This window comes from Squalius cephalus (assembly GCF_949319135.1).
Source record: "Squalius cephalus genome assembly, chromosome: 25".
NCBI lineage: Eukaryota > Metazoa > Chordata > Actinopteri > Cypriniformes > Leuciscidae > Squalius > Squalius cephalus.
The window spans coordinates 16,351,938-16,379,071 of record NC_137146.1 but is presented as its reverse complement, the minus strand read 5'-3'; the positions used below and the strand labels follow the sequence as shown (position 1 = coordinate 16,379,071).

The following is a 27,134-nucleotide window of genomic DNA, read 5'->3' as shown; positions in this document are numbered from 1 at the left end:
CAGAGTGTAAACGAAACCTGTGAAGGAGCAGCCAACAGTCTTAATGAGGAAAATGGCTTCAACATACTAAAATCAATGGGAAGTTTGCACCATGATAGAAAAAAAAATGCATAAACCTCTGCTTAATGTGAAAACTGCTACATATTATATTCATTCACTTCCTCATTCTTTCTCTTCCATTTTCAAATGCAACTCAGAAGCATATAGGCTATACTGGATATAACAGGAAATGTTACCCCTGCCCTTAAAACATAAAATTCTACGTCTAAATCCACATCTTTTTACAGCTAAAATCTCAGATCAAAAGCCATTCACATCACTTATTGTCATACTTGTACAATTCATGTTTAGGGGCCCCTATTCAGTGCCATTCCCCTATTGATTTTTTTTTATTATTTTTTTTTTAGTTTTTTTTTTTTTTTGGGGGGGGGGGGGGGGGGTATTTTAGCAAAAAATGCTTTTTGAAAAACAAATTCTTTTTACTTGCTTTGACCTAAATTCACAAGATTTATGTGATTTCTGGGCACACACGTGTGCTGTTTTAACACACCTTTTATTAATAAAAACATAATTCCAGCATTATTCTACTGTAAAAGTATATAGGCATACTGTAATATGCATATATAATTTTGTTACTGTATATAACCATGTAACTTACAATTGACATGTTTTTATTATAGAAGTTGTGCCCAATACTTTTCCTGTAATTACAAACATTTTTTTTTTTTTTTTTTTTTTACAGTGCATGTTGCTCCAAAATTAGTTGTATATGTAATGAAAGAGTTATATGTACCCTACATTCACATGCACACATTTCCGCGCGGCTGTCAGTGCAGTTACGCGCTATAACGCAACACTACGTGACGTCATAATTGCCTGAGTCTGATATAGTTAATGCTGTGAAAACAGGACGATTTATTTACTATGACGTGTTATGCTTGTTCATACCTCGCCTTTGATTAGTGCCTAATAACTTCTCCCTTTCCACGTCCCCATCTTGACGCTCCAAAAGCCTAAACGTATAAAACAACCTAAAGTCCATCTGTGTGTTTAATAGGATAGCCTATACGTCCATCCTCGTTCAACCTCTAAAATTCAACGACCAGGCTTAAACAGTCAACAGTTCACTGACGCTCCTTATGGTCACTTGAGTGCGTTCCAAATTCCCCGCAGCCGTAGGATCGATTGCAGTGACATGTTGAGAATTAAACCCATTCCCACCAGATAAAACAGTGAGAGATGAGACAATAACGCATAATGGCACCACTGACATATGCTTTAATCTACATACTGGAAATCATCTTTGCAGTGGCCAGCATCCAAACCAGCGCGCGAGCCAAGCAGAAGCACGCACAGCGTCCAACAATTGCATGAAACTAAGCTGTCAATTATGTGCACGCTCCTTACCTCGAGAGTTTCACGGCGCGGATAAACACAGTTTTTCGGGAAAACAGCCGGGTACAAGCATTAAATCCGTAACGGTGGAGGGTGCCTGGACCTCAGCGGTGGACTCTGTTGGGGTCTCGCAGTGTGAACGGAATTAAAGCCCGGCTTGCGGTGGATAGGACGTCCCCCTACTGCCGAGTCCTCTCACTACCGCGCGCGCTTCACCGTCTGCACACACGGTCTTGCTGCAGCATCAGATGCTGAGAAAAAGCCGGACAGCGATAAACCACGGAATGGATTACTGAGTCAAACTACAGCAGAGCTTCAACAGAGGAAGCTCACGAGAAGAAAACAGGGGTTATGATTTATACGAGTTAACCTGCGTTCATGTTTTTATGACATATGCAGATTAGTCCGGTATCAACAAAAGCACAGGGAAAAGAGATAAAACATGAAACCAAATAGATGATTATAATTATTTATATAATTTGTCTACTTTCTTCAACAGTCTCTGGTATTTTCCTTAAAAATGTATTTCACGAATTCGTTAGCCCATATAATCTTTAAGCTATAAGGTTAAAGGTATTTGACTTGCTGTTTGCAGTGGAGTGGGAGCTACTAATGCTTGGATGATGAGCATATAGGCCTATATGGTTGCAAAATGCCTAAATCATGTTGGTGGAGTTGGGGGAGGTGGAGGGATGCCAACACAGCTGATGATTGAAAGATTAGATGGGTTCGGTCCTCCCGAAATTACATTTAGGAACTTCACTTATTATATACGCAATGGTTAGCATAGGTAGCCTTTAGCATCGCATATAAGTTGTCTGCCTCATACGGTAGCTTAATCAGAATCCCCATCGGATCGTAAGGAAGTTATTTGAAAACACTCACTAGTGTCTGAAAGTGAGTTTTGAACTGAAAATTATTTTAAATATCTTTAATGTTAAAGTTAGCTGGTGGTCTGATATGATAACATGGGAAATGAACAGCAGTGTTGACCGTCTCCTGACTCAGGTCAACTCTGCCTTGTTCACTCCTCAAGCCCCAGTTGGCTCGCTTTGGAAAAATGTATTCAGTGGGCCAAAAACCCCTGAGGAAGTCCCGAAAAAGCCCAGAGGAAGTCCCGATGAGGCCCGATCAAGCCCCGGAAGTGACAGTGGAAACACAACTGGCCCTGGCATGCACTAGCACGTCACTAGAGCAGGGGTTCTCAACTCTGGCTCTCGACATCCTGCAGTTTATCTCCAACTTGATTAAACTTACCAACCTGCAACTTTCGAGTAGGCATAATCCTGAAGACTTTGATTAGCTTCTTCCGTTGTGTTGGATTTTAGGTTGGAGCAAAACTCTGGTCCTGGAGGAAAGTGGACCTCGAGGGCCAGTGTTGAGAACCTGCACTAGATAGATGTCTAAACAATGTTCACGAGATTACACTTACATATAATTAAATAGAGTAAAGGTTATGTGTATTTGGCGTGCTGTCCGAGGGGAGGGCTCTGAGCTCGGAATTTGGCCCCAGCCCAGAGTACTCCCCCCATCCAGGTGGAGGGACGCTGGAATTCTGTCAAGGAACAGAGGTAAGCATGCTGTATATATACCTCTTATCGTTAATTGAGTTTATTAACGGAATGTGCTCCTCTTGTGTTAATTAGGTTAATTATCTGAACGTGTTCCTCCCAAACTTTGTTAATAAAACATAATACAGACAGATAGATAGATAGATAGATAGATAGATAGATAGATAGATAGATAGATAGATAGATAGATAGATAGATAGATAGATAGATAGATAGATAGATAGATAGATAGATAGATAGATAGATAGATAGTGGTTTCAGTGGTTCATAGTCCTGATCTTTGAGTCCCACTTCACGTTTTGTATGTCTCCCTTATTTAACACACCTGATTCAAATCATCAGCTTGTTAGCATAGAGCTCCATGCACTGAACTGGGTGTGTCAGATAAGGGAGAATTACAAAATATACAGATCTCCGGGTCCCCAGGACCAGGACCAGGACCAGGTTATGAACCACTGCTCTTATTCAGTGGCTCCTAATCCTGATCTTTCTGGTCCATTTCTGATCTTCTATGTCTCCACTAAGGAGCTAATAAGTTTAATCAGGTGTGTTTGATTAGGGAGAAATAAACATCTAGCCTACATATATTATGTTGTTTGTTTGTTTGTTTGTTTGTTTATAAAGTTTATACATAAATTGATGTTTTTTTGGTTGATCTCACTTCTGCTTATTGCAAAGGCAAGCTCTTCTGTCTCAAATCTTAACCAGACAGTATAGAAATGCTGATATTTGTGGTTTTGAAATTTGTGGTAATTTGTGGCACACACATGCATGCAGAACTAAGAAACATGCACACACAAGGGTTTAGGAAATATAAGCATTCAGTCTGTTGTCTGGTGTGCCCAGATGTTTGACTGTTACTGTGCTATGTATCTCCCCCTCTCACATTCATTCTCTGTTGGGTATTCTTTTGCACACACACAGAAATGTGTGAGGCCCACTTCATCATCATTATGAGTGTGTCAACTGGCTGGACTGGGTGGGTGTAGTGGTGGCCAGGCTGGTTTAAGGGGCAACAGGGGACACAAGAAACATCTTTCCCGGGGGAGATGATGAATGAGCCGGCCTCATTTTGGAGAAGGGACAGAAAAGCCCAAAATTCACAGTGTCAACTCTTAAGCACACCGATTTACTAAAAGTATTTTTATACAAAGTTCTTATATAATTGATTTGATATCATTAACTAGGCTAAATGCACCCTCATTATGCGAGATTTAGGCAATTTTGCGATTAAAACTTAATCTCATTTAAACACAATACTTCAATCAAATTGATGCAATTGAGCTCATAATCATAGTAGAAAATGTGGCGTATACTGATTTTACACAGGTATGTAAACACGTTAATCGCATCTATTCCACTCTGACCAAAGTGTGCATGTGCTTGCGACGCACACGGATGACAGTGTCATGTGCAGATTTGCAAAAAATATATATATATATAGTGGTAAAGAATGCATAACATTTTGGGGTGATGAATAAACTGAGTTCAGGACAACATAAATGTAATGCCGTAAATTAAAGGTCGAAAAAAATCCAATACGTCCATAGAAATGTGTTTTGTATTTGACATAAGCAGGCCTATATTATAACAGTGGCCAGTTTATCATTTGTGCAGTGCATTAGGCTATGTGTATTAATGGCGGTAAAAATAAACACAAGCGAATAATCAGAATAATGAAAACTGCATGTTCATGTCATACATCATAAACATCTTACTGCAAAATAAGTCCTTACTCTGATTATTAGAAAAGTGATCAGTTGACTTAACTAAAAAAAGTGAGGAAACTTGTTGCCTTAAAACGATTAAAGGAGAACTCCGGTCAATTTTAACATTGAGCTCATTTTTTTGTACATTTGGAGTGCTGTCAATACAGAGAACAACGACAAAAATCGGTGTTGCCTACACCGAGTTATTCTATTTTTAAAATTTGCACCCTGTTGACTTCAATGGGGCAAGTACTAAACCTGCTTTTAGCCTCTTAACATCCTTGATGTGTCATTACAAGTGCACAGAAAATGTGAGTGATTCCTTCTGAGTGAACACGAGTGAGTATGACTGCAGTAGATGTGAAAGATATGTATAAAAATGATGTTATTTAAGCCAGCGCAAATACCTTTGTTTACATCCTGTTTTTCGGTTGAAGTCCAAAGTAGTCGATTGCCGAGTTCACGCGCGTGATCATAGGTATTAAACCTATGCGTGTGAACTCTGCAATCGACTACTTTGGACACCGATTTTTGTCGTTGTTCTCTGTATTGACAGCACTCCAAATGTACAAAAAAATGAGCTCAATGTTAAAATTGACCGGAGTTCTCCTTTAAGTAAATAAACTGGATGAAGTTGTCAAGTTCACATAGCTTAATTTTTTCAATTATGTATGACGTTTATTACTTAATAATTTTAAGTTAAGTCAACTGATCACTTTTTACATTAAAGAAGTTTTTTAATTTGCCTTTTCTTGTGTAATTGAAGCCAAAGGCAAGAATAATGTCCTTGAGCAATGCAGTAAACAGAAAAATTAAGAGGGACTGTATAATGTCTAGCATTAATTGGACATGGTGCATTTTGAATATTAGGACTGGCAGTTGACTGGCCACCCTGCTAATGCGAGGCAGCAGCTCAATCAGAGATCTTCTCCTTGGTCTGTTCTCTATTGAGACAACCATTGTGTTATTGGTGAATGTGTGTGTGCACATTTAATACTCTTCATTATGGCTGTAATCGCTTTAACGGTGTGACCAAACGATGATGAATCCATTCATCTGCCTGTCCACTTGAGGTCATTTTAATTCTCCATTCTGCCACCTGTCAATCACCAGTGACATTTTTTGAGAGATGCTAAAGATTCCATAACTTAAAGATTTTCAACAACATTGTCTGCTTTTATAAAGCCATTGTTATTGTATTTAAATGTGTTTTAGGAGTTTTAGAATGAAATGGCTTATCATGCTCGATAAAAAGAATGCAGATCTTAATTTTATCCATTGGATTGTGAAAAGTCAGCGTTGCATAAAGGAATGGTGGTGGATCTGAATGTGATTGACTTAACTGCAGCACAGCCTTGAATATGTCATTATGCCATATTGAATTTTATGCAGATGAAAATGAGGCTGTGAGGGATAGACAGATTTACACTGGTATGCACTGTATAATGATCACGTAATTTTCAAAAGTCAAATTTTCAAAACTATTTTTTTCTGTTGAAAGTATTTTGGAAAGCTGGTTTGTCAGCTGAACAATTGTCACTAGTTTCTAGTTTCATGTTATGCCAGCTTTAAAAACTTTATTACTAATTCTGATATTTCATATATTCAAACATATTAGTGTTAACAATAATTTTCAATGGTAACATTTTATTGTGATGGTCCACTTTAGACCTTTTACAAACTATAAGTAACTTTGCAACTATGTCAACTAACTCTCATTAGAGTATTAGTAGACTGTCTGCTTAATATCTCCTAACTCTTTATTTTGATGCTCCGCAACAGACATTCAACTGACTATAAGTACCTATGCAACTACTTGTTTTGACTTTCAATTTGATAGACGCTTTGCATTTGTAACATAGTCAAACTAGACATAGAAAATTTGATTTCAGGTTGTTTGCCACTTCACTTAGGCTATTCTGAATAGCAGTGCTGGTGAACTTTGACCCAGAAGGCCATCTCAATAACAAAGCAAAATCTTAAATGTCAGACTTTCAAAATTCAGGAGGAAAAGAAACAAAACTTGGATTTACAGTTGTGAGAATTCATACAAGACATAAAAAGTGGCCAAGGTGAAAACTGAAAACAATGCCATCTAGTGGGCATTAGGTTTCAACTCAACAACAATGGTGGTCTCCCTTTAAAACATTAGTAAACGCCATAAATGGATCTTAACGTGTTTATGGTAACAGCAGTTTTCATAATGTATTCAGCTACTATGTTTACTTAAATGTAAATGTACAATAACAGTAATACTATAAACCACACTAAATGAAGATGTAAAAACAACAAAAAAAGTTTCTATAGCACATTTAAAAACAACAGAAGTTGACCAAAGTGCTTCACACAACCAAAATTACAAAATTACACACATTACACATACATAAAAAACAAATCACATCACTATTCAAAAATGCATCTACATTCTCAGAAAAAAACAGTACAAAAGCTGTCACTGGGGCAGTTTCTTTTTTAAAATGTACACTTTTGTTTCATTTAGGTATTGACATGTAGTTACTAATCTTTAATGTACTAATATGCACCCTTTAGGTACAGAAGTGAACCGTTTCAAAAGGTACCACCCAAGTAACAGCTTTTGTACCTTTTTTTTCTATGAGTGCAAGGACAGTTGAATGCAACAGACTAGAGATATGTCTTCAACATGTTTTAACTCCATTGAGAATTTGAGACAATCTTACAGGTCTAGCAGTATGAAGATGCTGTAACAGGCCAGAATACTCTGGATCAAGTCCATGTAATCTTATTATAATTTGATAATTTGATGAATGAGTGCATAATCATATTGCATATCTTCTCAGGCAGATTATGAAGCTTCAGTTCAGCAATTTTATATTTAATCCATGAGTTATGTCAGTGTATCTATGGCTGCCTAAATTCTAGTACTGAAATGGAACATAAACTTTTTTCATAATTTACAGAATCGTATGTTTACATTGATCTATCAGAGTGCAATCTTCCAGTCAGTCCCTTATTTTCTTTCTGAGCTCTTCTCTTAAAGGGATAGTTCACTTTGAAATTAAATTTTGGTATGTTTTAGCTTACCTCAAGGGCATCCAAGATGTAGGTGTCTTTTTTTCCGCAGTAGTTTCAATTTTGATATTTTTAGGTCAAACCGTTCTTGTCTGTCAGTCATAGAATGCATGTCTATGGTCACTGTCTCAAAGAGCATGCACAGAGAAGTCCAAATTAAACAATTCCCCAACGTAAGTACACAATGATGGACACGAAACGAGCGGTTTGTGAGAGAAAACGAACAGTATTTATATCGTTTTTACCTCTTACACACGCGAAAGATCACTTCCGGCGCTTTCCGGCGCTTGCGCAAACTAAGCCAGAACGCGCGCACACACGTCACACACCAGGAAGCGTGCGCGCCCTCAGATCACTTGGACGTGGTTGTGTACAAGAGGTAAAAACTATATAAATACTGTTCGTTTTCTCACACAGACCGCTCGTTTCGTGTCTTAGGCCATCAATGTGTACTTACGATGGGGAATTGTTTAATTTGGACTCTGTGCATGCTCTTTGAGGTGGTGACCATAGACCTGCATTATATGACTGAATGACAAGAACGGTTTTTGGGTTCATCCCATTCAGGTAATCAAAGAACTGCTCAAAGCTTACTCCATGATCCCAAGATGCTTTGCAACTCTCTCTGCCTTCCTCATCGAAGATCTCACTCTGACAGTTATGAAATTTGAAATAAACAGGCTGATCATCCATTTTGCACATGCAATTTTGGATGTTTTGATCCAATTAAGGGCTACCACAATGTTGTTTTCTATATCCTTTCCAAATAATGAAAGAATTTCATCCATAATATACAGCTGTCTGTCATGGAGATGTTTTTCAGTTGCCTTCAGTAGAGTTTCCGGAATGAGTCTGTCTTTATCCAGGTGTTTCAGTGAGAAAAGAACAGTGAGAAAGAATGAACAATGCACCCTAAACCTCAGTGCACATAAACAGTCACTTTTTCTGTGTGTATGTGTGTGGTAACAATGCTTTGGCTTTGTGTACATGACAACCTGTTTTTATTAAATCCAATTTGGATAAATTATTATGAGAGTAGAGGCAATAATAACATAGCATACACAGCATAAAGAGTGAGAATCCAAACACAGTTTATAATCCAAGGTCATGGTCCATACCAGGCAGAGGGTCAATATAATCAGTACAAATACACAAAGTACACTCCATGAAGGGCAGACAGGAACAAATAATCCAAGAGTCTGGCAGAGATACAACACAAGGAACACAAGAACTGCTTGAGAATGTGAATCAAAGCAAACAAGACTTCATAATGAATGCAGGGCAAAAGGCATTTAAATAGACAGGGTAATGAACTAAGAAAACAAGACAGCTGAAACAGGTTAACTAATAACGAGCAGAGGGTTCTGGGAAATGAAGTCCGGGAATAACAGAGTCTCTGAAAACAGTGATGAACGAGGCTTCCATCTGCTGGTACTTAAGGGTACCGCAACCGACAGATTTAGGCTTTGTTCCTTCATCTCTTAAATCTTCTATCATTTCTCTCATACTTAAGAACACAGGGGCTGATTCATCCAGTTTTGATAACTTTTGTCCAATTTCAAATTTTCCATTTCCCATTTATTTAGTTTAAACAATTTCAATCTGGCTTCCGTCCCCAGCATAGCACAAAGCCTGTGCTTGTTAAAATCACTAACAGCCTGTTACTGGCAGCTGACACTGAATCCTTCGATTTCGTCTTGCACAATATACTCCTTGACAGGTTAGCTTCTTTTGGGATTACTAACGGCCAAGTCTTGTTTTAGATCATTTCTCTCTGGTCGCACTCAGTTCGTCCAACTTAAATATTTCAAAATCATCTACATCTGGTGTTCCTCAGGGTTCTGTTTTGGGCCCTCTTTTATTCATTATACTTACTTTCTCTCAGTCATATTTTTTGGAAATATGGTATCCATTTTCATTGCTGCGCTGATGACGACCAGCTCTATCTGTCTTGCAGGGGTTCCTCTCCTTCACCTTCTCTGTCCAGTTGTTTGGCTGAAATTAAAGATTGGCTTTCAGCTACATTTCTAAAACTCAATAGCGGTAAAATGGCACAAAATCTATTCTAAAAAAATCTGCTTGTTTTTCTGTGGCTATTGCTAACTCTACCATTTTTCCTTCATTGCAGATTAAGAGTCTGGGTGTCATCTTTGATAGCACTCTATCCTTCTAAGCTCATGTTAATAATATCACGCGTACTGCATACTTTCACCTATGTAATATTAATTGTCTCCGTCCCTCACTGGTCGTTTCTAGAACTTCTTCTATCAAACACATTTCCCCAGTTCTTCAGCGATTACACTGGCTTCCGGTAAAGTATCAAATTGATTTTAAAATGTTGCTTCTTACATTCATTTACATTTAACATTTCCTGTATTTATTAAGCACCGATAAACAACAGCAGTTGAACCATAGTGCTGTACAAATAAGATAAAAAAATAAATAAAAGGAAACAATACAAAATAAAATCAGCAAATTTAACATACAAAGTTTAAAAAGCCAAAGTAAAAAAAAAAAGATTTCAATTTAGATTTAAACTCGTTTTCACAGATAAGGGGAGACTATTCCATAGCCCTATAGGCCCAACTATTGCAAGTGCACGATCACCCCTTGCCTTTAACTGTGATCTAGGCTGAGACAAAGAGCAAAAATGTGAAGCGTATCTTATATGTATAAAAAAACACTAACATTTGTTCTTGTTAACTTTCATTTTATTTCAGCTGAAGAGTTGCTCAACTCCTTTTATGCCTATTTTAGGGTTTTAGGCGTCATGGCAACAAAGTTGTAAAACTGGATATAACTTGCTTCTGGATATAACTGGACATAACTTGAATTTTTGCATACTCTATTCCTGTCACATAAGGGTTCAGTCACTTTCACAGAGTTGTGGCAAATGTAGATGGCTGCCCCTGGGGTGCATGCAGGCCTTATGGGCCCAGAACTGACAACATGCATGCACACTTCTTCCAACCATGTGTTTCCAGTGTTCCATGCACACAATGCAGAGACATTTTAATGAACTGTTACATCCATCCCCCCACTAAGCAGCCATAACATAACTGTTTTAGCTTGTGTGGGTTTTAAGTTAGCATGACAAACACTTACACCGTGTTACACTCCCCGGTCTCCCCTACAATTAAAGTTGTGCACATACATAAGTTAAGCGGAGGTGGAAATCCTCAATAAATTAATATTCGTTGCCGTTTAGGGGCAGGCAATTATTTTAATGTTTTAATGGATTGCTAAGCCAGAAATATATTTAGCATGCCCAAGCATGTATTACACAAAACTATACACTAGGGGGTAGAATTGTGCTTTATATAAAGAGAACCATCCAATCTAACCTAAAAAAAATATTTATTGATCATATTTGACAGTAATGACACTCATTTGTAATTTAACTCATGTTATCTTTTGTGTGCTGTCAGACTCTTGGTAAATAATGTCAAATTGCTTAAATAGCTCATGAGTAACATTCATGAAAAGATGCGCATACAAATGAAAGACTTATTTTCAAACATGTTCCAGTTTTTAATAAAACAGTTTTTTTGTTGTTATTTTAACAGTTGTAAGGCATCATGCATGAAAAAGGCATACAAAAGCATATGTACCTCCTTCCTAAAATAAAAGGTTGAATTACATTATTGTGCAGATTAAAAATATAATTCTTTACAAATATATGGAAGAGCTGACAGTCAATCCAAATAAAAGGATCTTTTCATGGCAAACACAACCTGCACTCACAGTATTTCATTGTAAACATGAATTCAGCCAAAGAAAGAAACATTAATTCATGCTTTGACATTAAGAAGGTTTATCAGAAAGCATGCAACTGAGTCTTAATATGATTTTCACAATGTCAACATTCATTAAACACAGAGAGAGAGTGATATTCCATAATTCTTTCAATAATAATGGTTAAGAAATATGGCGATATGGCTACAAACAGACGAACAAACAGACAGATAGACGGAATGAAGAGTCATAAAAATCCCGTCCCCGTGTCCTCCGGTAGAGGGTAGTATTGGCTAGTCTCTGTCTCAGACCGCATGGGGATGGACATTTGGCGTTTGGCACAGGAGAGTGCAGGCGTGCTCGTGTTGTGCTATACCACGTTGAAGACCATTGACAGATACTGCTCGTACGACACCTGGATCCAGCCGTCCTGATCTGTGTCATATCGCCGGAACACGTCAGTTAACCTCTGTTGAAATAAAAAAACACCCAATCAGTTTTAGGTGTATATCACGGCATTATGGCGAACTGTCCCAAACCCGTTTGACTTTTGTTCTTCTGCTGAACACAAAACAAGACTGTGCTTTTCTATATAATTACAATGAATGGGGACTCAAGTGTTCAAGCTTCAAAAAGGACACAAAAGCACCATGAACGTTTTATAAAAGTGGTCTATATAAGTCAAGAGCTATGTATTGCAAGTCTTCTGAAGTTAAACGATAGCTTTATGTTGGGATTAGGAACAGACCAAAATGTACGTTTATTCACTGATAATCTTCCCCTCCCGTACACTGAATCACTGGAATACTGAATCAGTGCATTGAACTCAAGAACCAGATCAGACTGATTCATTAATAAATGTGACCAAATATCTGAGTTAGTTAGTTTTACCCCAAAACACTTTTTGGATTAAAGGGGCTATATGTAAAATTCAGAAACCCTTGTTATTAGCGACACCGATGGAAGATGGAAACACTTTTGCAGCGATTTACTGTTAACGAACATCCCCAACGGCCGTTCACGCAGCAGAAAGAGCAGCGGAAGAGAGGCTCTCGGGAGTGTGTGTAAACGTCACATCCTTTTGATTTTTCCAGCAAAAACAACCCGAGTCCTTCACATAAAAATCAGTCTACAGGCTTTCATAGGCAACCTAGCTGTTCATTAGTCTGACTACGTCAAACTTCGTACTTCCGCTCAATTTCATTTCGCTTCTGTACTCAGTCTGAGATAGCGACCGTTTTCCCCGTTTTCCTCCGGCCTCAAAACAGCCGGCCAATCAACGAACAGAGGGCGGGCTGAGAGCCGTGACGTAGACGCTGATTGTACCGTGGATGCGTAGATTTACTTCACATAATCTGCAAAAGTCGTTCACAGCCATGTTCACTCCGGTATTTCGCTCGATGGTTTTGTTTTCGCATCATACATGTGTTTACAGTGGAAGTTGGCTGAGTATGCGCATAACACACGCCATAACCAAACGTAATGTGATTGGCTTACGGGTAACCAATCATTTTAAACTTCAGACAAGCGCCCCCCGCAAGAAAGAAAACGCTTTTCAATTATGCCATGCCAGACTCTGTCTACGAAGCAAAGCGAAGTAGCAGAGTTTGGTATTACCAGGCTAGCTGTTCATACATTGGCAATAGAAAAGCAATTAATACATGAAAATTCTTAAGCCCATTTAAGCCCAAAAAAATTCCAGTTTGCAGTACAACTATGCTACTACTAATAATAATACTACAATATCATTAAAGTGCCCCATTACGCTTTTTCAAATATTACCTTTCATCAGAACGCTGGCTCACCATTGGTCAGCATCACACGTACGTGTCGTGGTGCTCACGTCAACAGCGTTGGCCAATGGTAAGCCGGCGTTCTGACGGAGAACTCGGAAGAGCTGCCCTGTATTTACAACTTAAACAGCGTAGGAGACTGACACAAACGAGAGAAAAATTACTTTGTTTGTTTTTGCGCACAAAGTATTCTCGTCACTTCATAAAATTAAGGTTGAACCACTACAGTCACATGGACTATTTTAACAATGTCTTTACTACCTTTCTGGGCCTTGAAAGTGGTAATTAAATTGCGGTTTATGGAGGGGTCAGAGAGCTCTCTGATTTCATCAAAAATATCTTCATTTGTGTTCCGAAGATGAACGAAGGTCTTAAGGGTTTGGAACGACATGAGTAATTAATGACATAATTTTCATTTTTTGGTGAATTAATAGGCTGCATTTTTAGTGTATAAAACACGAAATGTGTTTCTAGGTAAAAGTGACTCAAAATGATGAAGAAGCTTTCAAATCAGTTGAAAAGATCTGATTCTTAAGAAAAATTAATTCACGAAACATATATTCATCTATCATGAATTCTTCATTGATAGATGATTCGATGGCAAATGTCAAGAGTGTCCGCAAATAACAAAAATTGTGTTTGTTGCTCACACAAAGCTATCAAATGATAGCTTGCATGAATTACTTTTATGATACGTTTAAGGTTCTTTTGCTATTTTGGAGCTTGACAGTCCAAGTACCCATTTACTTTCATTATTTGAAAAAGAATGGACAGGATATTCTTCAAACATTCTCCTTTTGTGTTCCACAGAAGAAAGAAAACAACACGAGGGTGTTAAAATACTGACAGCATTTTCATTTCTGGATGAATTATCCTTATAAAGTGCAAATTGCAAATGTTGCATACAACACAGATCATTACCTGTAGTACAATACAGCACTGAATGAAGTCATCAAAAGCCACTTGTCCCCTCTTCTGACGGTCAAATTTCTCTATCAGTGTGTTGTAGAACTGATCTGAGAGACGATAACCTGTGCAAAAAGAGAAGTATTTGAAATGAGTTCAGAATTGGCATTGACAGGTTGACATTAATCATTTTTCATCAGTTGTTCCATCAGTTTATTTGTCCTTCCTTTTATTGGTCTTGTGAATCAATGCCCTTGCCTCTCATTCCTACAGGATTTTCTTTTAAACACCTCACTGAATGCATCCATCACCTCCGACTTTCCATTAATAGCAGTCAATAAGTAAGCATTACGAACTCACCAAAGCCGGTGAGAGCCTGTTTGAGCTCGGTCTTGTCGATAAACCCTGAGTTGTCCCTGTCGTAGGTGCGGAAGATGTTCTGCCAGTCTGTGATGTACTTCCAAACGCCGGCAAACTCATTGAAGTTGACCCCGCCTTTGTTCTCCCGGTCAAACATAGCTAAAAAAAAGAAAAGAAAGCATTTAGGGAATGTTTGGTCACATTTAATCCTCAAATTTGATGATTTATTGCATTACTTCACTTTTGAGGTAACGTGACTGGTGATTTTCTGTCAAAACCATTTACTACGTTTACAAAGTATGGCCATAGGATGCGTTCATAACATTTTGCCTACCATTACTAGACAAAACTGTCTGAGATGGACGAAACAGATGGAAATGTATCCGTGAAAGATCATAACTGAGCTGTTACGATGCCCATGTGTATTAACTTTAAAGGAACACGCCGATTTTTTGGGACTTTAGCTTATTCACCGTATCCCCCAGAGTTAGATAAGTCCATACATACCCTTTTCATCTCCGTGCGTGCCGTAACTCTGTCTGACGCACCCACCGCTAGCCTAGCTTAGCACAAAGACTGGAGGTAAATGGCTCCAGCTAGCATACTGCTCCTATTAAGTGACAAAATAACGCCAACATTTTCCTATTTACATGTTGTGATTTGTATAGTCACAGCGTATACAAATAACATAGCGAAGCACTGCTACTTCTGCGGAGTGATTTACTCCAACTCTGAGCGAACTCTCTGCTCTTCATCACGGGTCTTCTCAGGTGCTGCGAGCAAATCACTCCGCCCAAGTAGCAGTGCTTTGCCTTCTGAGAATATAGTTCCCAGTATGTATACGGTTAGAAGATGGCTGTGTCTCATGTGACCTTGTTATTTGTAAACGCTGTGACTATACAAATCACATTTGTGATTATTTTGTCACTTAATGGGAGCAGTATGCTAGCTGGAGCCGTTTACCTCCAGTCTTTGTGCTAAGCTAGGCTAGCGGTGGGTGCGTCAGACAGCACGCACGGAGATGAAAAGGGTATGTATGGACTTATCTAACTCTGGGGGATACGGTGAATAAGCTAAAGTCCCAAAAAGTCGCCGTGTTCCTTTAAATGAGCTGAAAGAGATCAACTTGTTCTGGAGTGAAGAGTCATTAAACACAGTCAATTATTATTGACTAACTTTCTCAAGAGAAGCTCTGCAGATTTCTGTTGCTTAAGACAAAATATTTCCATTTTCTGAGTAACTTTCAAGGCAGATGACAGCTACATGCTTTCAGTTTGAGCTGAAACAACTCAACCTTTATAAGCTAAATGTGCTAATAGGAAACAATCTAGGTTGTCATGGAGCTCACAAACAAACAGAGGATTATGGGACAAAGAAGAAAAAGACAGAATGACTGTTTCTAAATTCTCGTGGAGACCGGTCTTGCTAGGCTACCTTAAAAGAACAAACTCGGAAGGACACGAGGACACAGAACACATCCTTATGAGAATTGATATGTTGCTCAACTGACCGTTCAGCACATATTAGGCAGTGGGACAGCAGCAATCAATGCACAATAAATAAAACATAACATCACAGATGTCATAACCTATTAAAATATTGACTTACATTATTGTTATCATTTGATATCTTTTTATTTTACATAAGTATGTATATTTATTATTTAACGTTTACTTGTATATTTAATGCTTTGTCAACTTTAGGATTCTTTTAAAGGCATTCTCCAGGTATTAACTTCATTACAATTATGCCAAACAAACAACAAATGTTTACTTTCGCAAACCATCAAGTACTTGTGAGCTTTCAGCGGGAATCTCTTGAGTGAGAGCAGAGAAGTTTAAAGCTTAGTACGTCGTCCGCCCGATATGACTTCTGGGATTTTTTACGTTTTGATCCTCTCAAGTCTGCACTCAATGCATCCTCAATATCAAGAACACATCTGGGTATTTTCATGCATTATCTGTACTTGCGTTCTGGAGTATTGGAACTGAACATTGGCGGTTGATGATGACGTAGTAAGAGAACACAAGATCACTAAAGAACGCATATCGAGAAACGGCCAATGTATATGGCTTTGTGAATACAAGACAATGATAATACTCACATATAATTGATCTGACGGTCACAGGGTTGAACGGTGTCCATGTGCCTGCAGATGAAACAAAACAAATAATCAGATTCCATTTAAAACGAAATTATTAAAGCAACAAAAGGAAGCTTGAATCAATATGCCAGTCATTCCTGTAAGCAAAATGTTGATAAATGTTATGTCGTGCACTGTTTTGAACATATTTAAGTAGAATATAAATAGAATATTCAGCTAAATATATTTTTTTTTTCATGTTTGTATCATTAAAAGTAAATATTCTGCTTATATTTCATTATATTGAGTAGATGTTTTGCCAATGCCGATTATTTTCTGGAAGGCTCTTAAACCTGTAAACTAGACATTTCTGCACATTTTAAGAGGGAATGACATATTAATAAAAGATTATGAAAACAAACTTTTTTTCAACCTTACACACAGATAGTAAAACCAGGAACACTTATTCAATAGATTTCATATCATTTTTAAGATAGCCAGCGGTCACAACACAGCTGTATAGTTTCTATTTTAAACTGACTTGTAATGCCAATGGTGAGATCACTAGGGAGTGGCATTTTGGTCATAACATGAATGTGGTAAAAAAGACATTTCAGGTACGGTTCAGTAGGCAGCCTTTACTGACCTTGAGGAACACATTTTATAGTCTATATAGGTCAGTCCCTGATCCCAGCTCAGTGAACTCTCCCTTCCTGCTTTGGCTGAAATAACACTATCATTTGTTTGAGCGTGCTTATCTTAGCACACCTACAGCACACAGTGGGCGGCGTGCTCCGCGTAACAACACCAGAAGACACAGGAATGAAACGTACAGCTGTAAAATAAAGCCATTCTTCTTTGCAATGCTGAGTCATGGCCTCACGCACACTGAAAGAGCCTCTACGAGAGAGAGGAAGGACTTGGTGAACAATCAGGGAATAATCAGGATGCTCCTCTAGTTAGTGGGATGGGAACAGACGTGAATAGCCCCGGGACACAGGAAGAACAGAATGGAAAAAATAACCTTTGTAATGAAAGGCCAAGAAAAAGAATTTATATATATATACTGTATTTTTTTATTAAATATATATATATATAATATATATATAATATATAATATATATAATAAAAAAATATTTTGAGCCACCAAGGTCACCCTGGCCATATTAGGTAGTAGGCTGTTGGAAATAGTGTGAATAGCGTGGTGCCATCTCAGAGGGAGAATGGCTGCTAGTGGCAAGGACTGGAGAGGAGGCGGGTCTGAATTGAGGCACAAAGACGCCCCTATGTGCTGCACACTGGCTCCAGTCACAGCAATGCCCACTCCGGGAGGAATCATGGAAAAACAGCAACATTCACATCACTCACTAGACAAGCACACAGCCGTCAGCCGCATACAACAACACTGCATATGCTAAAACAAGGACTTCTTTTTAAATCATATTCAAGAGACAAACACAGCTGATAAAACACATTTTATGTTAAGAGACTGGGCTTAGAAATGGATGGTATAATAACATAAAGGGTCAAAAAATTGCTTTTACTACACCTTTCAGAGGTGAATGAATTAAGAAATTTACTGGATGTACATATTTATCTTTTTATAGAACCTTTTCATTATTAAAAAACAAAATATATTTTTGTCCTTATGACGATAGAATTATGGCTTTTTTTCTCTTGAGTATTTGTGAAACAGTGCACGCAGGCATATACAAACCTGTTTTTTTTACAGAATTTTTATTTTATTTTATTCAGCAACTATGCAATTAAAATTGACCAAACGCGACAGTGAAGACTTTTACTTGATTACAGACTTATATTTCAAACAAATATTGTTCTTTTGAACTTTCTATTCAAAAAAGAATCCTGAAAAAAAAAAAATGTATCATGGTTTTCACAAAAAATATTAAGCAGCACAACTGTTTTCAAAATGAATAATAAGAAATGTTTCTTGAGCACCAAATCATCATATTAGAATGATTTCTGAAGGATCATGTGACACTGAAGACTAGAGTAAAAAAAATTGCTTTGCCATCACAAGAATTAAAAAAAAAAACATTTTAAAATATGTTAAAATAGAAAATCATAAAAAAATAAAATTATATTTTACAATATTTTTTAGTTTATACTGTATTTTTGATCAAGTCTGGTTATACATCTCTGAATCTGACCACACCACAAGCAAACAACCCTAAAAACTCCAAAAAATATGAGATAAATGAGAGCCAGGCAGTCAGTCACTATAGGCCTATAAAACAGTCAACCACAGCTAAACAGTCCTAACAGCAGATTTGAATGTTTTCATTTCCATTTAGACTTTGTGAGTAAAATTCATTATGCTCTGGTCACAGGAGTGAAATTATAAAGCAACACGGCTGGAGTCAGTGAACTGGACGGTTGTGACATAGTAAATCACAGCTGCCCACTGCCACGGCTTCACTTCCCTTACAGCAATGACTTCTGATATAAATCTACATGAACAGCAGCACTACAGCAAACGCCAAGAGCAGCATTGGAGAAATTCAGGAGTGTTTAAATGTGTTGAGCCAGCTAAACGACAGAGCTGAGAGGAAACAACTTTTAATGTAAGATAATCAATTCAGACACCCTGAAAAACAACAGATGAAAGAGGGGTAGGGAACAACAGGAGAAAAAAAAAGTTTTGAATAAAAGTGACAATACAGAAGTGTTAGTTCAACATAATGATAAATATAAAGCTATTTCAGAGGAAATTCATTAATATCAAAATATAAAGCTGTTAAAATTCTCTTAAGAAAGGAGGTTTAGGCAGCGATGCTATTTTAGGTTTCCCCCCAAAAAAATGTAACGTTTTTAAAGTCCCCCTGTAGTTAATAGTTAATTTTATCCTTTAAAACTCATCTTTGATCACCAAAATTACATATTTAAAAGTTTTTTCATTGAAAACACAATTCTTCATGTCTTAAAATAGCTTGAATGTAACACGACACCCTTTCCTCATTTAGTATACGCAGTTCTATGAATATGCAAATTAGCCCCGCCTCCACTCACTCACACCAGATCAGAGATCCACTCGTTGACGATCACACGTTGACCTGATTGGTTACAAGGCAGTTTGTGACGTCAGAAACACCAGCGATTTTTGAGACTGTCTTTGGTTCACTGCAGTTTTAAGGAGAAAATACTCAGCAATGCTGTCGACTTATGAATTTGTACATTGTTAGTCTTAAAGCATATTTAAAACACCACATAGACAAACAAACAACATTAAAAGCTTGATTTTCACCACAGGGGGGACTTTAAAAGAACCATTTTTTCTTATTGTAAAGCACACTTAAGTCATTTGTTTCCCCTAATTTTGTGCAATGAAAAGGTTCCATGGATGTTAAAGCTCTTCATGGAACCATCGATATCTATAAAGAACCTTTATTTTTAAGAGTGTATACTGCAGAGTGCAGACATATATAGACATTTTCAGCATCAAGTGTTGAGGTTAGACCCCTGGTGCGACTGCTGTGTCCCTGAGGTGCTTTCAGAGACTCAGAGAACAGAGTAATGGACTTTAGCAGTGCTGAAAGGCTTGACCTGAACACAAAACCACTAATCTATGAACAGGAACGCAGGAAGGCTCCAGCCATACACTACATAACACGTGGCATGCGATGACCTTTACAAAAGTACACTATGAAATTCCAGTGGCATACTTCTTCATAAAATCACAGGGTTACTACAATGTTACACAGTTCCTTCATGACGCAGTGTTGCTGAAATGTATAGAGTGTGACAATGGCCTATGTGCTATAACAACACACTGCAGCAGTGCTGACAGGAACCAGCGCTGGGATCATTGAACCGTTCAGCTTAAACTCACACAGCCAACTCTCAAGAACGATAACAGAGTTTCCTGCTAATTCTGCACCTCGTTGAGACGAGCACTTCATCAACCTTTACTGCTCAGAGCAGATAACAGCTTCTGGCAGGAGGGAAAGAACTCTGACCCACTTTGGCAGCAAAGCCATATGCTCATGAAGCAGAATAGGGTAAGGAGATATTTCAGATATAAGGCACAATCCATGAGTAAGGTAAACTTTGGTATCCTATAACTTTTTTAAACATTAGAGCTAGGGGTGTAACAATATATAGTGTCATAAATTATATATCGCAATACAAAAATGCAACAATTTGTATCGTGGATACTGACATGTATTGTGGATAGTTCACCCAAAATAAAAATTACTGTGTGAGAAAAAATTCAAGTTTACAGAGTTTTAGTGTCAGTCCTACATTAAACTACTATATGTAATGTTAAATATAATGTATCATAATGCAATGGGGGAATATTTGTGGGTCCTGATAATGCCAAATGTCTTATGTTACCAGTAAAAAGTGTCCGACAATATTTTAAACATATCTAGCCAGTGACAGAGTGAAAGCATATTCTTCTGAAATAATTCTGCATTTTCAGCTTCAGAATCATCAATATTTTTATTCTGGTGTCATCATTGTCCTGTGCACTGGTTTTCCAGCACCAAGTCCAAGCCTATTCATTTACACCCACAATGTAACACCAAATTTAGCATTTTAATCAACAGTACATTTTTTCGTTAGCCTTTTATCATATGTCTTGGAGAATCACAATAATATCATATCGTGAGTACAGTATCACGATATGTATCGAATCGTGACATGAGGGTATCGTTACACCCCTAATTAGAGCACAAAAAACTATGGAAGCCTTGTTTCTGACACATAATAAAACGTGATTGCGACTTTATGTTAGGGCTGCAACAAACAATTATTTTAATAATCTATTAATCTAATAATGACTATTGGAATGATTAATCGACTAATCGATTATTTCACTGATTAATCAGTAGGCTTTGATGAATTATCTTAGCTTTTGAAATGAGTTAAAATATTGAGTTATAACTACTCTAACTGATAAATAAGACAAGGAAATCAGCCAACTGAATAGATCAATCTCCTACAGGTTTTCTGTCCTCCTTAAGCGTGGTTTATGCCTGCTGTATCTGCAAGAGCGCAAAGTTGCGTGCGGTAAAAATGACGTCATCGTGGTGTGAGCGGTTGTGCTCGTTGAGTGCACAAGACCTTGTTTGTTTTTTCTTACACTTCACCAAACCCACGATACAAAAGAACCAAAGAATCGTGTAAAATACAGTAAACCTTGAGATTATCACTTGTGACATTAGAACAAAATATATGGATATGAGAACATATGTATAAAACTAAATTAAACAACAATCTCTTAAATATTTTTTAATTTCATGAACTATTTTAATTTCATGAACATTTTCAGTAAAACATGGACCTTTATTTTCATTAAAAAGGCTTATATATGCAGATATGTAGGCACATTTTATAAATGTAAGCAAATAATTTAGACAAGTGCATACTGGGTGGCTGACATGGTACAGGCGTACTAGAATCGCCTCCAAGTCGTGCATCTTCGGAAGCGGAGCCACACACAAAGTTAGAAAAAATAACAAGGCTTCAGAAGTCACCAACAGTGACTAGTAATCGACACAAATTGCGCATTTGATTTTTATTCATAAGCTTGCGATTCTATTCAGATTTAGATTCAACTCGATTCATTTGGATATGAATCAGATACAGTACATGAAGAGTTCAGATGCAAAAGCCTCTAAGTGCCATCTGAAATTTTCTTCTAGATGATTTTTATCAAGCTCGTATATTTAAGTTAGCAATGAAAATTACCTATTAAAGGGATAGTTCACCCAAAAATGAAAATTCTGTCAGTAATTACTCACCCTCATGTTGTTCCAACCCCGTAAGACATTCGTTCATCTTCGGAACACAAATTAAGATATTTTTGATTAAATCTGAGAGTTGTCTAACTCCTCCATAGGCTTCTAAGGGACTGAAACTTGCTGGCCCAGAAAATTTATTAAAGACATCGTTAATATAGTCCAAGTGACTCCAGTGGCTCAATCTTAAGTTTATAAAGCGACGAGAATACTTTTTTGTGCGCAAAAACAAACAAAAATAACGACTTTATTCCACTTTTCATTTCCTTCTCTCTGGGCCTCGGGTCTTTTCACGTAGTGTTTAAGCGTAGTGCGTCTGTGTTGCACGTCACCACGTATCACACATGACCAGCGTCGGCCAATAGTGAGCCTACGTGGTGAACAACATGACGGTGAGTAATTACTGACAGAATTTTCATTTTTGGGTGAACTATCCCTTTAATTGTCATTTAAGTGAAATTACTGAACTTAAATATATGAGCTTGATAAAAATGATCATTCTAGAAGAACATTTCAGATGGCACTTAGAGGCTTTTGCATTTGAACTCTTCACATGTTAATTTTTCTCAAGTAATGCAAACATGTAGACAACAAAATGCTGTAAAATATATAGGTAATGCTGGTGCATTAATATAATATTAAAGGTTAAAATGAACTAATTTGTAATTGCATATAATGCAGTTCTTATAATAATAACATTATATGTTTTTAATAAGAGTAAAAATATCATTGTATATATGGCAATTTTTCTTAAAAAACTAATAATTTTTCTAGCTAACTATCAAATTTATGGTCTATCAAATTACTTTCTTCTGCTGAACACAAAAGAAGATATTTTGAAGAAAGTTGGTAACCAGACAAGACATAGAGACAAATACTATGAAGTCAATGTGGCCCATCAACTGTTTGGTTACCAACATTCTTCAAAATATCTTCTTTTGTGTTCAGCAGAAGAAAGAAATTCATACAGGTTTGGAATAACTTGAGGGTGAGTAAACGATGACAGATTTTTCATTTTCAACCCTCTTATGCAAGTTATTATAAATTCAACAAATATTTCTGAGAAATATAAAAGCTTACCAATAACAACAAACACACAGTATTTAGTTTGACCAGCTGCGGTCAAACAACATTTTCTGAACACTTCCTTTCACTGGTCATTTGTTGAGAAAAGGACCCATTGTGTACCCTACTCATAGGAAGTGCACAGAATCTCCAAAAGTTGCCCTCAAACTTGGTATAATAGTTATTGCATGAACAAGAACTTCATTTAGCAACCAAAGTTACTGTGGACATCTTCATTTAGCAAAGAATATTTCCATATGGAAATATCAGCGTGGCACATGTAAATTGTGCTAAATCATATTGCCAAAATAATAGCATTGACAAAACAATCAGATGAGTGTTGTCATAAAACATTTACTGTGTACAAGAAACACTCTTTTCTGATGTAAAGGAAACCTGGTTCCTTTTATTAACAGTCTGATATTCTGTGAAATAAAAGCTAGTGAATGGAAAACTCACAGCAAATGTACACTTGAGGGCCTTTGCTGAGTATTTATCTTTTAATCTTTCAACTAAAAAAAGTAAGAAAAAAGGAAAAAAATGGGAAAAAATAAACATACCATTTGATAATGCCTGCTGAAGCTCTGTGTCTGATATTGCCCCGCTCCTGTCTTTATCTACCCTGGAGGAAACAGAAACATTTTTGATCATTGGCTAGCCAAAAATAAAGGAATTCATGTTAAAAACTTCCCTTATAGTGAATAGCTTGAAATACAGTGAGTTCTAGAACTGTAATGGGACAAATAGGAAACAACTCAGGATGTGAGCCTGCTCAAATGAAACTGAAAGTAAAAGCTTACGTGGAGAACGATTCAGAGTGAAAATCATTTTATTTCCAATACATTTACATCTAAAAACATTTTCATTTCCTTTGAGTTTACATATGGGACAGTTTAGAAAAGTGTGTCTTGGGAAGCCAGTTGATTTGATCATTGCTCAACATTCTTTCATTGATGTTGTGAAGGCGCAGCCACATGCTGATCTTTTTATGATTCATTTCAGTCAAGGCATGTCAGCAATGACTTTAAAGGAGGGAAAGTCTGTCTCACGCAGAGCGGTTCGACTATTTCTGCTGTTGGGAGTGTCTTTTCCATTACACATATGCCATAAATCGTAAAAAGGACACGTTTCCATTACAAGCCTTCTGAGCTGAATTTAAGGGAATGGTGCTCCATCCATGTGGAAATTACATGTATTAGCCTATTTGGTCTGTTTTGTAATAAAGAGATTACAGAAAAGGATTGGGTTTCACAAAATCCTGTGCTACAGTATTATGAAATATACACCATAGCCTTAGCACACCAACAAAACCCCAGTATTTAGGCAGCTGAGGGGAAAAAAAACATAGAAAAACAGAAGAGACGGACTAGAGAGAGGCCTCCTCAATAATTCGGAAAGCTAAAACCTTGAAAGAGAGTTCAGTCTGGGCCGTAACCACAGTAAACCGTGAAAGGAATGTCTTGTTGGCTTGTTTATCCTGCCCAACCAGGCAATATTTGAACTCGTGACTCTAATTCACACAAGGAATTCTGACACAACTGTCAACTTCAGTTGCTCTTTATGTACCACCAGTCAATTCTGATAAGAAGTGGTTTGGGAATCACTAGGTTTCATTACTAACTGGACTGACTAAATGAGAACTTCCATTCAAAGAAAGTATGAACAGGAACATCTGGATCATTACTTGCTTTTACCTAAATGGAAAGTGGAAAAAAGTCGAACTACGTGTACAGCTTAGTGAGTGGGGGGATTTGGTTTTCCCGGTGTTTCAGTAGGCTTTCCAACTGAACTTTTTCCACTCACTTCCCAATAACATCACAGCGACCATCCTCACTATAAGTCCAGGGGCTTTTAAACTGGGGTCCAGGGACCCCCGGCCGGGAGCAACAAAAGGAAAATCGGGTTTAGAGTCGATGTGATTAACATTTTTATTTTAATAAATAAATAAATACATCTAAGCCTACTCTAAAAAAAAAAAAAATGCTGGGTTGTTTCAACCCATGTTTGGGTCAAACATGGACAAACCCAACAGTTGGGTTAAAAATGTCATTAAAAAAAAGTAAACTAAAGGTTGGGTTTGTCCATATTTGACCCACACTTTGGTTGAAACAACCCAGCATTTTTTATATTTTTACATAATAGCAACTAAATATTTTCCAAATAACATTTTACACATATAGAATTTGGGCATTTACATATAGCTGTCTTTTACATATTTTCCTTCACACGAGGATGATAATAATTGGGGGTGTGTGGCTTCTCAAAGATTGAAAACCCGTGCAACCACATACACAACCAGGTCATATACATCTAAAAGCGATCATAATCCAACCATAATATGACACAATTCACCTCGCAGCTCAATATAGTCATGGAAACTCATTTGACTCATATGTAAGATAAACACTGGTGACTCACAACACCTTTAGACATTCCCGAGTCATATGACCAGGGAACAATCATTTTGTTTTCATGTGATATTATATTAGTTCAACATGAATGTTGCTAGGTTACGTCGACTGATTTGCGTCTGTTTCAGCGTTTTGGCGGCAGGGAAATGTTCTAAAGGAACGTTTATGCGTTCTTGAGTTCAAAACGAAAGTTAAAGTACTTTTAACTTGACAAGGCATCGTGCAACGGTTGACAACATACAGACTCGAAGGCCAGATACGTGTGTACATAAACCACTGATCTATATAAATTATGTATAGAGATTAGTGACATAAACTAACAATATAAAATAGCGCGACTGGAACGAAAGAAGAACGCGTCCCGTGTGAACGGCCCTTAAGGCTCAATCCTCTGCAGTATTGCATAATTCAGTACTATAGAGACGAGCAACTTTGTTAAACAAAAACAACTCAAACTCCACTCACTTATATACGTGTGTGTATTTGTGTAAAATCTCTCTCTCTCTCTCTCTCTATATATATATATATATAACGTTATATACACACTCACTCACACACACACACACACACACACACACACACACACGCGCGCGATCTTATGGTATTCAAAACTGCTAAAAGCTATACGCAAAAGGCGTATTCGATTATTCTCGGTTGCAATAGAAACTGAGTAACTGTGTTGAATGGTTTGATAATGAAAGTCAGACGAAAAGAGTCTGCTATCCGCTGAACAGCAATCGAAATGTAGTAACTACAAAAAATGACAGACATTTGCTTTTGCGAGCTATACAACCCTCTACTAGTTGCCTATTGCATTTCGTATCTTCTTGTACGTGACTTGCAAGAACATGCTCTTTCCTGCTGCGCTTGTCAAATCGACAGGCGTTCAAATGCGGAATCGCCGCTCGTGTTTTCACTCACCTCTGAAATATATTCCATAAAAAGCTCTGATCCGGCGGCGCGTTGTTATATTGAGGTGGTCTATACTGGTTCTGGTAGGCCATGTCCACGGCTTGCCCCGCTAGACGATCAAATGTGCTCTATGAGCAGCTAGATTCAACTTGCTTAAATCTGACTAAAGAATTCTTCACGCAGAGGCGTGGCGTGAAACTCCCCACTTCCCATTAAAAATTAGCTGACGTCACACGGGACAGCCCCCTTCGAATTCTGCCGGGGCTTTCTGCTGTTCTGATTGGATCTTCACATGTCAGCGTGGAGTGTTTGCGCTAAATGGGCGGGGCAAACAGTCTGACTAATGGAAAATATGAACTGTTCCTAAATGAAATATTT

General features: G+C 37.5%; 2 protein-coding genes across 4 annotated transcripts in view; both read right to left on the bottom strand.

The window, feature by feature from the left end:
- The window catches only part of dlgap1b (discs, large homolog-associated protein 1b), a 146,319-nt gene extending 144,687 nt beyond the window's left edge, over window positions 1–1,632 (bottom strand). For all 3 annotated transcript variants that reach the window (XM_079862986.1, XM_079862984.1, XM_079862989.1), the window contains exon 1: window positions 1,408–1,632. The gene's annotated coding sequence lies outside the window, so the exon portion shown is untranslated. The remainder of the gene's footprint in view (window positions 1–1,407) is intronic.
- Window positions 1,633–11,233: 9,601 nt separating this feature from the next.
- On the bottom strand, window positions 11,234–26,987 carry pdcd6 (programmed cell death 6). The gene is made up of 6 exons (XM_079862983.1): window positions 26,766–26,987; window positions 23,994–24,055; window positions 16,625–16,669; window positions 14,521–14,679; window positions 14,176–14,285; window positions 11,234–11,930 (listed from the first exon to the last, which is right to left on the bottom strand). Exons 1-6 carry the CDS (start codon window positions 26,846–26,848, stop codon window positions 11,832–11,834), a joined length of 558 nt encoding a protein of 185 aa, XP_079719109.1. The 5' UTR covers window positions 26,849–26,987; the 3' UTR covers window positions 11,234–11,831.
- Window positions 26,988–27,134: the final 147 nt, after the last annotated feature.